General features: G+C 39.0%; 1 protein-coding gene across 1 annotated transcript in view; it reads left to right on the top strand.

Moving 5' to 3' along the window:
• The window catches only part of LOC106937430 (neurotensin receptor type 1), a 50,096-nt gene extending 42,730 nt beyond the window's left edge, over positions 1-7,366 (top strand). Inside the window, exons 3-4 of the mRNA XM_015018945.1 lie at positions 779-863; positions 6,430-7,366. Of these exons, the coding sequence (XP_014874431.1) occupies positions 779-863; positions 6,430-6,685 (341 nt within the window). The 3' untranslated portion in view covers positions 6,686-7,366. The remainder of the gene's footprint in view (positions 1-778; positions 864-6,429) is intronic.
• The last annotated feature ends 5,875 nt before the right edge of the window (positions 7,367-13,241 follow it).

Here is a 13,241-nt window from a genome sequence, read left to right as displayed (position 1 = left end):
ACAAAAGTGAAAGGAAGTGGAAAACAGATCTCTAAGTTTTCCTTGTGAACCTGCAGTTGGTAAGTGGAAAACATAGATGGATATATTAATGGATGATTTGTCTGGAAATTTAAGTACATGTTACATATTTCTTTTTTTATGTTTATAGAGTTTTGTACAAAATATGTTTGTTAAAATCGCAGTAGTCGTATTTGTGCTCCCTATTCCTAATGAATGCTGATGTAAAAAGGTTTTTGTCATTGGTGCAGGAGGTTGACACTGGCAGAACATTCTTGCATTAAATAATAAAAACAGGAACAAGAGAAAATTACCCTGTTAGTCGAGACGGTAATGCTCTTTGCGGTTCATCAAATAAATTTGACAGTAATTCTTTCTAGTGCACAATTTATCGTGCCATCATAATTTGAAGCATTTAAACTTCAAAAATAGCGGCTGGCTGCAAATTACTTTGTTTGAGCCTTTTGATCTCATCTACAATCAAATACAAATTACAAGTAATTTTCTTTCTGGAAGGGCTGGCTCCGGGGTTTTCAGTGCGCCTGGAAATGGGGGTGTGACCTGTTTGTCTTTTTAATCAAAAGCTTGAAGGTCATAATTATTTCTATTATTACTGCCTCAATCACAGCTTTGCTCGTCTCTGATTCTTGAACATTGTTACTCCAATCATCTGAACATTGTTCACATTTTAAAAGGGAGACTTTTCACTTTGTCATTTGAGCTTTATGTACGCATTCTGTTTATTGGCATCTGACTCTCCCCCACTCTGTCCTGTGTTCAGGAGCCGTGGTCATCGCCTTTGTGGTCTGCTGGCTGCCCTATCACGCTCGCCGCCTCATGTTTTGCTACGTCTCCGACTGGTCAGAGTGAGTAGCTGTTTTTTTTTTTTGTTGTTGTTTTGTTTTCCTTTCTCCTTAGTCTTTTTTGCGTTCCATCTCCAAAAGCTTGTTTGCCAACAGGGCACTGGCATTTTTTAGACCACCATATGTTTGCTTATATTCATACTTTCAAAAGAACATACGCACAAATGAACTTAGGTATTGACTAAAGAACTCATTTAGAGTCATCGGTTGAAAGCATCTGACAAATGGAAGCAGGAGAGCTACATCTTGTTGATTAGATTAAATTCTTGTTCCCTCACTTGCCTTTTCCATCACTTTCTATCTATTTTTAGTCCATCAAAATATAATTTGTCTGGTTAAATCAAACGGAGCACATTTGAGAATGTTAATATTAGTCACTCTCATCTGCTCTTTCGTACACAGTGAAAAGCAATAGAGGCAAGACATAAATGACCATGAAACGGTAAAATACACAAGGATCTTTTTAGACGCTTTTGTAGGTCATGATAAAAATTCTCAAGGTGTAAATTTATCAATCTTGTTTTCTCCAAATTTCTAAGCTAATTCTTTTGCTGCTGGTGGTTCTGGCCTGGTATGTTGTCACCAAGTGTAATTTTTTAGTTATATTCAATTTAAAGGGGCAGTATTATGGGTTTTCCAGGAACATAGTGACATTTTAAAGCACAGTCAAGTAACTGTGTTAGCTTCACTTGTTATAAAAATGTTATATTTATCAAAAATGATTTAAAAGAAATTTGACTTCCAAATTTAATGCCTTGAAATTGGGCCTCTGTTTCTTTAAAAATTCCTGCTCATTCTGAAACTCCGCCTTCAGGAAGTCTTCATAACATCGCTCCTTTGTTTACCTTTAACAACAATTTTACCAGCGTTTCACTGAGAAGCAGCTCGTATAATGAGATCAGCAGATTAGCAATTTCACCAGGTGTTTGCTAATTGCTGTGGGCTAGCTGAGTGGGGAGGACTGCTCTGGAGGAAGCTTGGAAACTTCGGAGCTGCAGCTCAGACAAGGAGCTGCGTCTCAAAGGTGGAGCGAGGTCCACCCAGGTGTTTTACACAGCTGAATGGTTGCCAGAGATGAAAGGATTTCTAAAACAAGGCATCACTTTAGGTATGTTTTTGAGGAGGAAATTACATTATTTACAAGATGTAAAGCTCAAAAATCTAGATATTTTCCATAATATTGCCCCTTTAATTAAAGAATTTTAGATATGAACATAAGTATTCTACTTTGGTGAAATGTCAAAATTTTGCCAGGGGTGTGGTTATGGTTTCACAAGGGGGTTAGTCACACTTTAGCTAGACTGTCATCACTTATTTGCACAAGTAATTTGTGCATAAACCTTAAAGGTCTTGGCTAGCTTAGTTCCTTTCAGTTGGTATAACATAGGGATTTTGTCCTCACCGTCCCCTTTACCTGCTCCGGTTTGTACATGGCCTGCTACAACAGTACAGCATTTATTCTAGTGGTACCCAGGACCAGAAATCTGGAACATATTGTTCTGGTGAAGCTATAGCTATATAATCTTAATGACATAATTCAGAGCACCAGGACCACAAAGCTTACATGCAAGAGAAGATTCCACACTGTCATGTAAGGCAGCTCTCCTCTTGGCTTTTTATTCATCTTACCCAGGGATGGGCAATACTGGTCCTCGAGGGTTGGTGTCCCACAACTTAGACGTCTCCCTGGTCCAACACACTTGAATCCAACAGCTGAATCACCTCCTAAGTGCAGTCAGGTTCTCCAAAGTCCTGCTAACGACCTCATTATTTGACTCAGGTGTGTTGAAGTAGAGATGCATGTAAAAGTTGCAGGAGACCGCCCCTCGAGGTCTGGAGTTGCCCACCCTTGGAAGTTTAGAACCCTTGTTCTAACCTTCCATGAGTGCCATCTTTCATTCTCACCATTTCCTCTTACCACTGTTGAGCAGAAGCAGCTGAACTCCCTTTGCACATGGCAGAGCCTTATGCATGTAGACTGACCCAACACCAGACCGGTGCCAGACCGACCAACTGTGTCTGTGATCTGCCAAACCAGATTACAGGGAAATCCCTGACAAAACTGTGTTTTTCTCACTGGCTGGTGGAGGGTATTTACCATGGCTGAGACAGTAATTATTTATTTACATGATTCATGCATCCATGACTTGTGATACTGTCTTTCAGTGTTAAACCTTGTCTCACTCCTAGACAAAGCAATTTTCTTGAGCCATCTTTTCTCTCACTGACTTAAAAACCGACTCGGAGTTTTCTGTACTTTTGTGTTTCTCTGCTACTGCTGCCACTGCCTCTCTACTTTTTCAATAGCATAGAAGGTACTCCTAGTTGAGTGCTTGTGTTTTTTGTGTATGTGCTCTGTTTTCTCAAACCCCGGGCATTGGTGGCAGACGGCCGCTCACCTGATTCCGCTAGAGGTCCCTTCCTGTTAGAGGGGAGTTCTCTCTGCTCTCATGTCAATCAATCATATGATTGATTGCTGCACAGTTAGTCTTGATGCAATCAACTGTCCACTGCAGCTACATGCTCAGAAGGGATGATTGCCGCAAGTCTCAATGCAATCTGCTAGCTTTCTTTGCAAAGTTTTCATTACCAGTTGAAATGATAAACTGTACCTGACTGCATTTATTCAAAAGAGAGATCAATCTTGAATGTATTTATTTGAATTTGAGCTCGACTGTTTGGATTGAATATGTATTTCTGAATTTAAATGAGATGTTTTTGGTTTGTTTTTGTGACTTGAGGCAACTATCTTTGTGAACTAGTGCTCTGCAACTTATCTGAACTGTATTGAATTGAAGTGAATTGAATTGAATTGAATTGCTGGAACACTTTGAACTGGTTTTGTAGTCCTTTCCAGACTGATAGATGTCATTAACCGTGTTTCCATCAAAGTTTTCTTTAAGCACATTTTTTAAAGTACCGCACTAGTTAATGATCAGGTTGGTGTCGCTAGTGACATTAGACTCAGCTTTTGAGTTAACTCATGATTTAACAAATGTATCATTGACGTTTTTGGAAAGCTTTTCTCCCCTCAGTTAAAATCCTAATTTTGTATGTTCTCAGTTTATCTTTATTAAATGTTCAAATTTGTTTGATGATCTGAAATGGAACAAAAATAGGGAAAAAAAAAAGTGAAATGTGTATGCTATGACCATATTTTACACCCTCGTGATATCTTCTTCTCTTTACTGATATCTCAGCATTCGTCTGGGCTTATGTAACTTTTCCTCCATTAATGTCCTCCCCTTCTCTAGCTCTGTAGCTTAATCTCCTGCTTCCTTATTGTCAGTCTCTATCAGAGATAGATTCAGTCACTTCAAGGTTTTCCACTCCTTTTAAACCTTGCCGTTTTTGTAGCGTTTATAAGGTACAACATAAATAGATCGCATCAAATGAATTTACTTATTTTACAGCACTTTCACAGTGATCCTCGCAGAGATGATGTGTCTGCTATTTTCATCCCTCTGGAGATTAGATTTGTACCACATGGATTTGGAAAGCTGACGTACATGACTGTTTATCTGTGAGATTCCAGCAGAGAGGGCTGCCGAATCTTCCTGCCATTGGTTTCCTGCTTTCACAGCATTAAGAAAGTTAGTGGCTGGCAGGAATCCCAAGGCTAAATCTTGAAAACCTTTCAATAATGGCTTGTGTTTTTGGAAGTGAACCACAGGCTTAGAAATGTGCATTATTAGTTTACGCAGCGTCATCTCTTTGGTAATAAGAGCGAAAAGATCACTTTAAAGATAATTAGTTTTGGTAATTATATTAATGTATTTGTGTTTTAGGTCTCAGTTATTTTGTTAAAAAGACTAAAATTCCAAAGGCAAGCCGTTAATGAGTCTCTGTGCTCATCAGATGTACTCTCATGAGTTTGATCATGTCATCAGTTTGTCATTAATACAGAAGTCTGTTAATGACGATCAGATTTCAGCCAGGGGTCATGTATGGTGTGAGGTTTTGGAAAGTTACACAGTCAAATATTAACAACAACTCGGATTATTTAGCCTGTAATGGGAGTTCATTTGCCAAAGTCATATTTTTACCAGGCCTTTCATTCATTTATAAAAGTCTCAGTTTCAAACTAAATATTTAGATTTAAACTAAATATTTAGCTAATATGCAAATTTGCTTGCCAACAACTGGAAGTGGACTATCAAAATAAAATCTGGGTCTTACAAACCTTCATATAAACTCCTGCTGGCAGGCGGGGTGTTACTGTTACTGTAGAGATCCAATGATACAAATCTGTGCCACCATTAAGACTGTTCATCCTATGTTTTAAGTTGAAATGTTGTAAATGTTGAGAGGAAATGGGACAATCATGAAGAGGTGACACGAGCAACTCTCAGCCAGCAGTGGAGCCAGATAATGTTCATATTAGCGGTCAGGCTGGGACCGTTGCTCACTTAGGCCATCTGATTGGTGCCAGAGCCACTTCATCAGACTGTGATGGAGACCAGGGGTTCCATCCCATGTTGATTATTGATATTATGTTGTTTTCAGTTCAAATGTGTTTTGTATCAGTTCTTTATTTCAGTTACATGGTGACATTTGGTGAACATTCTTTTTGGGTAGGGAGACTGGCCATCTTTCCTGTTCAGAGAATGTGGGGGAAAATGTCAGTTTGTTTTGATTTAGATTAGTTCAATTTGAGTTAATTGAGTATTTGCCTTTCTGGGTGTGTCTCAGCAAGGTGGAGCAGAGAGGGAGACGAATGCTCCTGGAGCATACCAGCTTCCATTAGGAGGGGGAATACTCTGAGGATTTATATTTAGTTATATTTACTTTTGATTGACTTTAGGTTAGTTTAATTTTAATAATGTGCATGCATGTAACTATTTGTTGGATCATTTATTTGTTAGTTTTGTATAAGTAGTGTTTGTGTGTCTTTTCTTTTGATCACCCCTTTACCTGGTGTCAGTGTTGGAACTTGCCTCAGGTATAAATGTCAGCTTCTTTGTTTCACAAAAAAAAAGGGTGTTGGTGTAATGAAGACTTGGAGCTCCCAAATAAATCCACCTCAAAGACATTTGTTGCCTCACTTCCTTCTTTAACGCAGAGCCTCCGCTGGTCAAAGTGACACAGACCATTTAAATTATTTCACTAATGACAGAAATTGCTCATTCCAGAGGTGTGCTCCACTGGTAAGTTACCTCCCTATGGGAACAACCAATCACTTGGCAAAGGATGGCTAGGCCTTCTCTGGTTCACAAGACCCAGCTTTTTTTTTTTTTTTTTTATTGGTAGTCCACTTCCAGTCATCAGCAAGTGAATTTGCAAAGCGAGCTGAATATTTTCCTCTGAGCTAAATATTAGCTAACATCCATATTAATTGAATATTTGACTTCAAACAAAATATTCAGTTTAAAGCTCAGCAATGCAGACATGGTCGGACAGCGGGCAGAGAATGTTCAGTCAGACCATTAGTTCCCTAAAAAACTTCTAAAAGTGCACATGGTGTCAAATGTCATTCTGCAAAGGGTGAGAGGGGGAACAACTGGTGCGTCAAAACCAAACATTTCACATTTTTCCTTTCGTTTCCTTTCTACCCTCTTTATTCTCGCAGCAACATGTACGACTTCTACCACTACTTCTACATGCTGACCAACGTGCTGTTCTACGTCAGCTCGGCCATCAACCCCATCCTCTACAACCTGGTGTCTGCTACCTACCGCCAGATCTTCTTCACCACGCTGCGCTACTTCTTCGTGCCCTGCCGCCACACACCCAGGAAGCAGCTGCACCCCCTGACCCGCCACTCCATCAGCATTTCCAGCAACCACACCTTTTCCACCAACATCATCAAAGAAACAACGTACTGACAGTACGGAACTGCTTGCTGCCGTGCTGCAGCGGCAGAAGGAAACCTCCGTTAGACGTTGGGTCATGGTGCACGTCGTGGAACTGTGGTGATCATCATTTGTCCTGGTAAACCAAGTACCCACCCAGAGACCACTGTCATTTGACTGCAACTGCACAATGTCTCGTGACTTCATCCAGCATTGCATGAAGTGAGGTGAACATTTTGTTTCTTATGATGTTAAATATAAACTTCAGAAACTCTATAAACATGGCCTTTGGCAATACTGTCAGTGCAATGGCAGCCATGGTGTAACCATCATCTGTGAGCGTCTGTGGATAAACCTCACTTTGATGTTAGATGAAGCAAAGCAGGGTAAAGGGCGTAAAGTCTGTGGAGGAAAACCCCTTTCATCACAGGCTCTTTACCCGTCCTGCATGTGTTGACTTTGGTCAAGCGAAACTCTGCTGCCCAGCTCTCAGCCTGCAGGAGGTCCTTGTTGTACAGCTCACCTCCTGATATCCAGCGGGGTTTTGTAAATACACTCACAGGGAGAATGTTAATTTCTGACACTTTTCGGTTTTCATAGCAAAAACCTGTGAAAGCATAGCCAGAACAAAAGAGGCTGTGACTGATTGTTGTACTTGTGCATAACTATGTCAGAAATTATACACTCTGGAAATAAAGTTGTTCCTAAACTCAAGTGTCAGCATCTGTTGAAAGAAACAATAAATCAAGTGAAGGACTTCTTGCTAACTAGTCCAGATGTCCAGAGATCTCTGGATTCTTCTTTTTGAGCAAAGCAAGGATTGGAAACAATCTGGGCTACTTTGCAGCAAAGGCACAAAATAACTTGAACAGAGGATAAAGGAAGAGCGAGCGCCGAGAGACCCACAGAGTTTTCAGACTAGTGTGATTTTTTTTTTTTTACATTTATTTTCCAAGCAAATCAGAAGCCTGTTTATTACAAAACAATCAGAGCAGAGAGATCTGCTTATGTGAAAAGTGGCAAACATTATCATTTGGCTTGAGGCCACACAAAACATTTTAACAGTTTAAGAGAAGAGGATTTTCAAGGATTCATTAACATTTAACACTTTAATTACTTGGCCTGTAACTTTATAAATAATAACTAAGCAAATATAAGACTATTGACAGAGTCCTTATTTGTCAATGAGGAAGTAAATGTTAAATGGCTTGTACTTGTTTGGAACATCATCAAGTCCAGAGGAGCCCAAATGTGAATGTGTGTGCGTCAGTCACACACACATTCACATTTGTGAACCTGTATATTGAGGTGCACCACTGGGCCTTCTGACTGTCACCAGCAGGCAAGGCAGGTGAAGTGTCATACCTGAGGATACAACTACTGAGATGGATGAAATGCGAGTTGAAACCAGCAGCCCACTGATTATGAGTAAGTGAAAGTTTTTCACAAAGTTTTGAAGTCTGGAGTAATAATAATTGAAGTGATTAATTGCAGGTAATATTGTAAGGTGAAACCAAACATTGAGTTTTACTGTGGTTTTCCATAGGCACAATGAAATATTCTGAACTTGACCATACCCTTGTTTCCACTGAGGTGCGGCACAGTTTGCAGGCTAATGTCTTCAGCAGAGCTTTTCTCCCCATTTGGACTCTCATCAGGCAGACAGAGTTAAACCCCAGGGCCTAACGTTGCGTCATACTAGTCAGCGAACATAACATGTCTTTTGCTTGCCATAGCAGTGATGTTTTTCTGTATCTCAGTCCATGTGCTGTGTTGTGCTACTCCGGTAGCTCCTCCCTGACTGTACTGCACATTTATTCTGTGGATCTAGAATGAAGCAGTACGGGTTGGTTGTATGGGCGACTTTTACAATGGAGATGGACTAAAAGGCATACCGAACTGCCCTGACTCGTTCCATACCGCTTAGTGGAAATTAGGTGTTAGCTTCTTTTTGCTGCTTGATCTTACACTATATTTTCAATGTTATCAAAAAAAGCACCAAAGCTCTAAATGAAAAATGAGTTCCACTATTAGCGAAAATGTGCCTATCAGTGATCATAATGGTATGCCTACTCAGTGTACATATCTTCTAGTATATAACCAAATGACTGGATGTTTTAACTTGACTTTTATGTAGGTATTGTTTCAGATGTCATTGTTTAAAACCAGTCAGGACAGTGTCATGCAGCGTGTCAAGGAAAATTGTTCAATGCTGCTATGCACAGTGAATGTTGGGGCGAAAAGTCCAATTTCTATAATGGTATTTATCAATTTAATCATCACCGATGATGCAAAAACAAGCACTCTGAAAGCATTAATAACGGAGACAAGAGGTTTATTGGAGTCTAATAATTACTGGACTGTGTTTTTACAATAGTTGCTCACATGGTCATTTTCTTTAAAGGAGCCAACAGAGGCAAGTTGTAAATAGTAGAAAGTAAAGATAATGGACCTAATTTATGCAGGTAAAATTTGACCATGAGCACTAACTGAATTCACTCAAATTCAATGTACAATTTATAGTGTTCAGTTCGATCAAAAAGAAAGTAGTCTTTTTTTTGTTGTGCGTTTTAATAAGTTAGTCAAGTCTTTTTGAAGTTCTCTAAAGATGAATTGCCCGAAGTTGACTTCCTGTTCATGTCACCAATATTCTAAGTCACTTTTGCTAATCTTACAGTTTCTTCCTAATTTTTCCTCCTATTTTCTTCACACAGGATACAGAATGAAACTTCAGTTTGTCTGACACAATCTGAAGCCAGGTTTTTCTGGCCAAAACAGAACAAAAATCCCTCCTTTGAAGAGGAGAAGGCCAAGTATTGTGGTGTGTTTGGTTAACAAGACGAAGCAGGACGTAAGCAAGTGACGCTACTCCAGCTTATTGGGGCGAAGAAAGATCTGGGCCAAAATGTGAAGCTCTAGATTTACCAGACCAATTTCATACCTTCATCTATGGTCATAAGCAATAACTCATGAGCGAAAGAATGCGATCCAGCATATGCTGGAGGCAGCATATAAACAGCCTCCAACTTTTGCAGCTTGAATTTTTCTGCAATAACAATTAACTCAGTATTTCCCCTTATATTATGAAGAGTCTGCTGACAGAATTCCCCCTGTTATGACAGTAAAGGGAGGCTTATGATTAGGACTGCCACTAATACATAATACTAATAAGCATAAAATGTATTTTTTTTTTTTTTTTTTTGCAGTTTTGAAATGCAAATCTTTGGAAAGTGCAGATGCTTCATTCTCTTAATTCCAAGTTCTTTTTGGCTACTCCATTCTTATAATTCTTTAACAATGGATTTGGATTAGCCATTAATCTACAGCAAACATGGAAAATGTTAGGTTGTTTCTTTTTTGTTGAACTTTTACCTTTCAAGTTTTAAGTTTGGTAATCTAACCTCAGGACTACGCATAGCAGGAAATGATCTTACACTGTTATGCATTTACAGAATGTCTGCAGCGACATTGTGGACTTAAGCAGGTTGTGTTGGTGTGTTGACAAGTTCCTGCTAATCCCTGGATGCACACATAGAAGAAGCAAATCCTCTTCCCTGAAACCCCCGACCACTGTCACATACTGCATGGTTTGCTTTTTCCACGCTACCAAGTTCCTGGCAGTAGGAATGTGTGTGAGTTAATCAGTTGTGGGTGGATGCGGTCCAATGGTTAGCATTAGCTTAGATGTTTTAGGTTCAGGCTTTAGATTAAGCAACCACAAGATGGGTTTTAACAGAGGGAAACAATTTATAAGCATATAATGAGGTGGATTTTCTTTTTCTTTTTTTTTTTTTCAACGAATACCAAAGTACAAAAACTGAGATACCAAATTTGAAAAAAAAAAACTATAACAACAGTGTTAATGTAAGCATGAAATAAAAATAAACAAAACCTATAAAAATTGCCTGTTTTATTCAATTGTTTAGGTTCTACTGCAACAACCGAGCACTTTAGCAAATAACAGGGTAAAATTTCAATCCATCACTGAGTGTAAAACCTGATCATCTTGTTATGTCATGATGGTAATGATAACCCAAATCCTGACTGGTTACTGATATAGAAAAAAAAAAAAGCTAAAAAATGATCAAATAAAATTGGTGTAAGAATTTCCCACAAATTAAGATAATTTGGGTAACTTTTCATCAATTGTTCTGGATAGAAAGTATGTCACATTTCAATCAATTTAGACGTTAGGTTTCTCTAATTTCCCCAATGCTTTAGTCTGATCTTATGTTATTCATCTAGAAATAAATTACTTAATTGTTTTACAGAAACAATGTATTTTTCTGTTTTTTTTTTGTTTTGTTTTTAAGTGTGGTTGTCTTGTAGAGCCTCTGCTTTCTAAGTTTTCAGTTTGGCACCATGCATACCAGGAAGCAGCTACATAATGCAGAGCATTCACATCTGCAGCAACATTATGGTCTTAAGCAGGTTGTGTTGTGTTGACAAGTTCCTGCTAAACCCTGGATGCTCACATAGAAGAAGCAAATCCTCTTCCCTGATATCCCTGACTAGAGTCACATGAATGAGTAGCTGTTTCTGTGTCTCCAGCTTCCTGGCAGCAGGAAGTGAAGATCCTCTCTATCAGAGCAGCAACAGTTAAACCAAGACTTCAGTGCTTCTTTCCTAAATTCACCTGGTTTGTCCACCAGGTTAAGAGAAACTAAACAATAAGGCCTGGGGTGTTTTCACACCTCATAGTCCAGTTGAAGACCAAAGTTGCAACATTTGTACCATTTCCAGCTGGTGAGCTTTGCTTTCACGCTTCACTGCACCAAACATTTTAAAAAAACCTGTTCCCCTCCTCGCCTGTGGTGGCGCTGCATCAAGAGCGACTGAAGGAAATCACACAAAAACCTCTGATTTAGACACTCAGTGCAACTTCCTTCTTCACAAAATGTAAATAAAAATGAAGCAGCATCAGATTTTAGCAGTTGTAGGATTTCTCTTTCTTTGGTAACTGATAATGAGCCATTCCTCCCGCTAGTGCTGGATTCACATGTTTGTTTTGGTTGTATTTACCCAGAATGCCATGCACTATAGACCACTTCCTGCTTTTGGAGCGGTTCCTGGTCGACTTGGCGTCCACATTCGAATCGCACAAGAGTTCACTTCAGCTGATCTAAAATCTGGGTCTGTAGGCAGACCAGAGTTTGCCTTTTTGGTCTGAATCAGTATTGGATAGCTCATCCACACCTCCTCAAACAAACTGGCCTTTCTAGGAAAATGAACTAAACAGGGCTGGTTTGAATGCAACCTTAGTTTGTGGTAAGTTCGTGAAATAAATAAATAAATAAATACAGACTTTCATATCAAGTTTACATGGCAACAAGTGATTCAGAGTTAAAACCCTCAGACTGTCACTGTATGGAATTCCTCAGTAAGGAATGTAGCCATTGACTGAGTCACTATAACATCTAGTTCAAAACTCCAAAAAAATAGTTTTAGATTAATCAAAGCTGCTGTTTTATTAAGATGAGTACTACTTTGTTCTACTCTTGTAGAAACTCTATTGGGTTGATGGTTTCTGCCATGACTTAAAAAAACTTTCTGAATATCAACTTTCTTTAAATGCACATCATAAAAATATGACTGCCGGCATGTTTCTCTGGCGCTCTCCCCTGCTGAGCCGCAATATATAAGAGTATACTATATCGGGAAGGTTTCACCTCCACACAGACTGCTCATTTGTGCAAACACACCACTTAGCAGAGAAGTGTTTGACCTTTTCTGAAGCACAGTCATTGCATTTAATAGCTATATACTAGGAAAAAGAAATACCGCTCACAATGTACATGGAAGTCCAGTGTCTTACTGAAGCTACATCAGCTTTGGAAGAGTACTTTGAGTTTTTACCAGAGGCCTGTAATTAAATCCTTCATCCGAGCCTGCAGGCTTTAGTTTGGGTTTGTTCTGATTCTCAGAAGGACAATGGTGTCGCTTTCTCAGACGTGGCCTGCCTCATCAACATGCCGGGGCCAAACGAAGCTGAGGAGCAGCTTATGTTACCTGTTGAAGGAACCATCCAACAACATCATGATGTGTCCAAATAAGCATTTATGATTTTGCATATATTGTCAATTATAGGCTCTGAGAAAAGGGCTAGTTTGTGAGGCTGAAAACACACTGAAATTATCTTAATATCTGCACTGAGAGGTGAGTACAGATATTGATACTGGATATTGGTTTATAGGAGGGATCTGCAACCATTACCATCCAAAATAAAAACATTTTTGGCTTCTGATAAAAGTAAAACTGGTTGAGAGCTGCTAATTTTGATCTGACCTTCTGAACAAAAACACAACTAATGTTGGAAATAAGTTGCAATTCTTCCTTTCCAAACTTAGGTTTGGAAAGGAAGAAAAACATAAAACATTTGCAATAAAAAAAATATGGTTCCCATCCTGATGACAAAAAATAAATCCTAAAATGTGTTAAAAAACGCTCAGTTTCTTTAGCATGCTTGGTTGCAGATCCCTGGCCTAGATGGTACCTCCCCTAAGTGGAGGTACTTCATTTTTTAACATCATTGCGAAGAAAATTTGAAGTTGAGCTGCAGTTGGTCATTTTTGTTAATTCTTAGAATAAT

The sequence above is a fragment of the Poecilia latipinna genome, unplaced genomic scaffold (assembly GCF_001443285.1).
Source record: "Poecilia latipinna isolate Pla-1442-1.1 unplaced genomic scaffold, P_latipinna-1.0 Scaffold2344, whole genome shotgun sequence".
NCBI lineage: Eukaryota > Metazoa > Chordata > Actinopteri > Cyprinodontiformes > Poeciliidae > Poecilia > Poecilia latipinna.
This window is presented reverse-complemented; position numbering and strand designations above follow the sequence as displayed.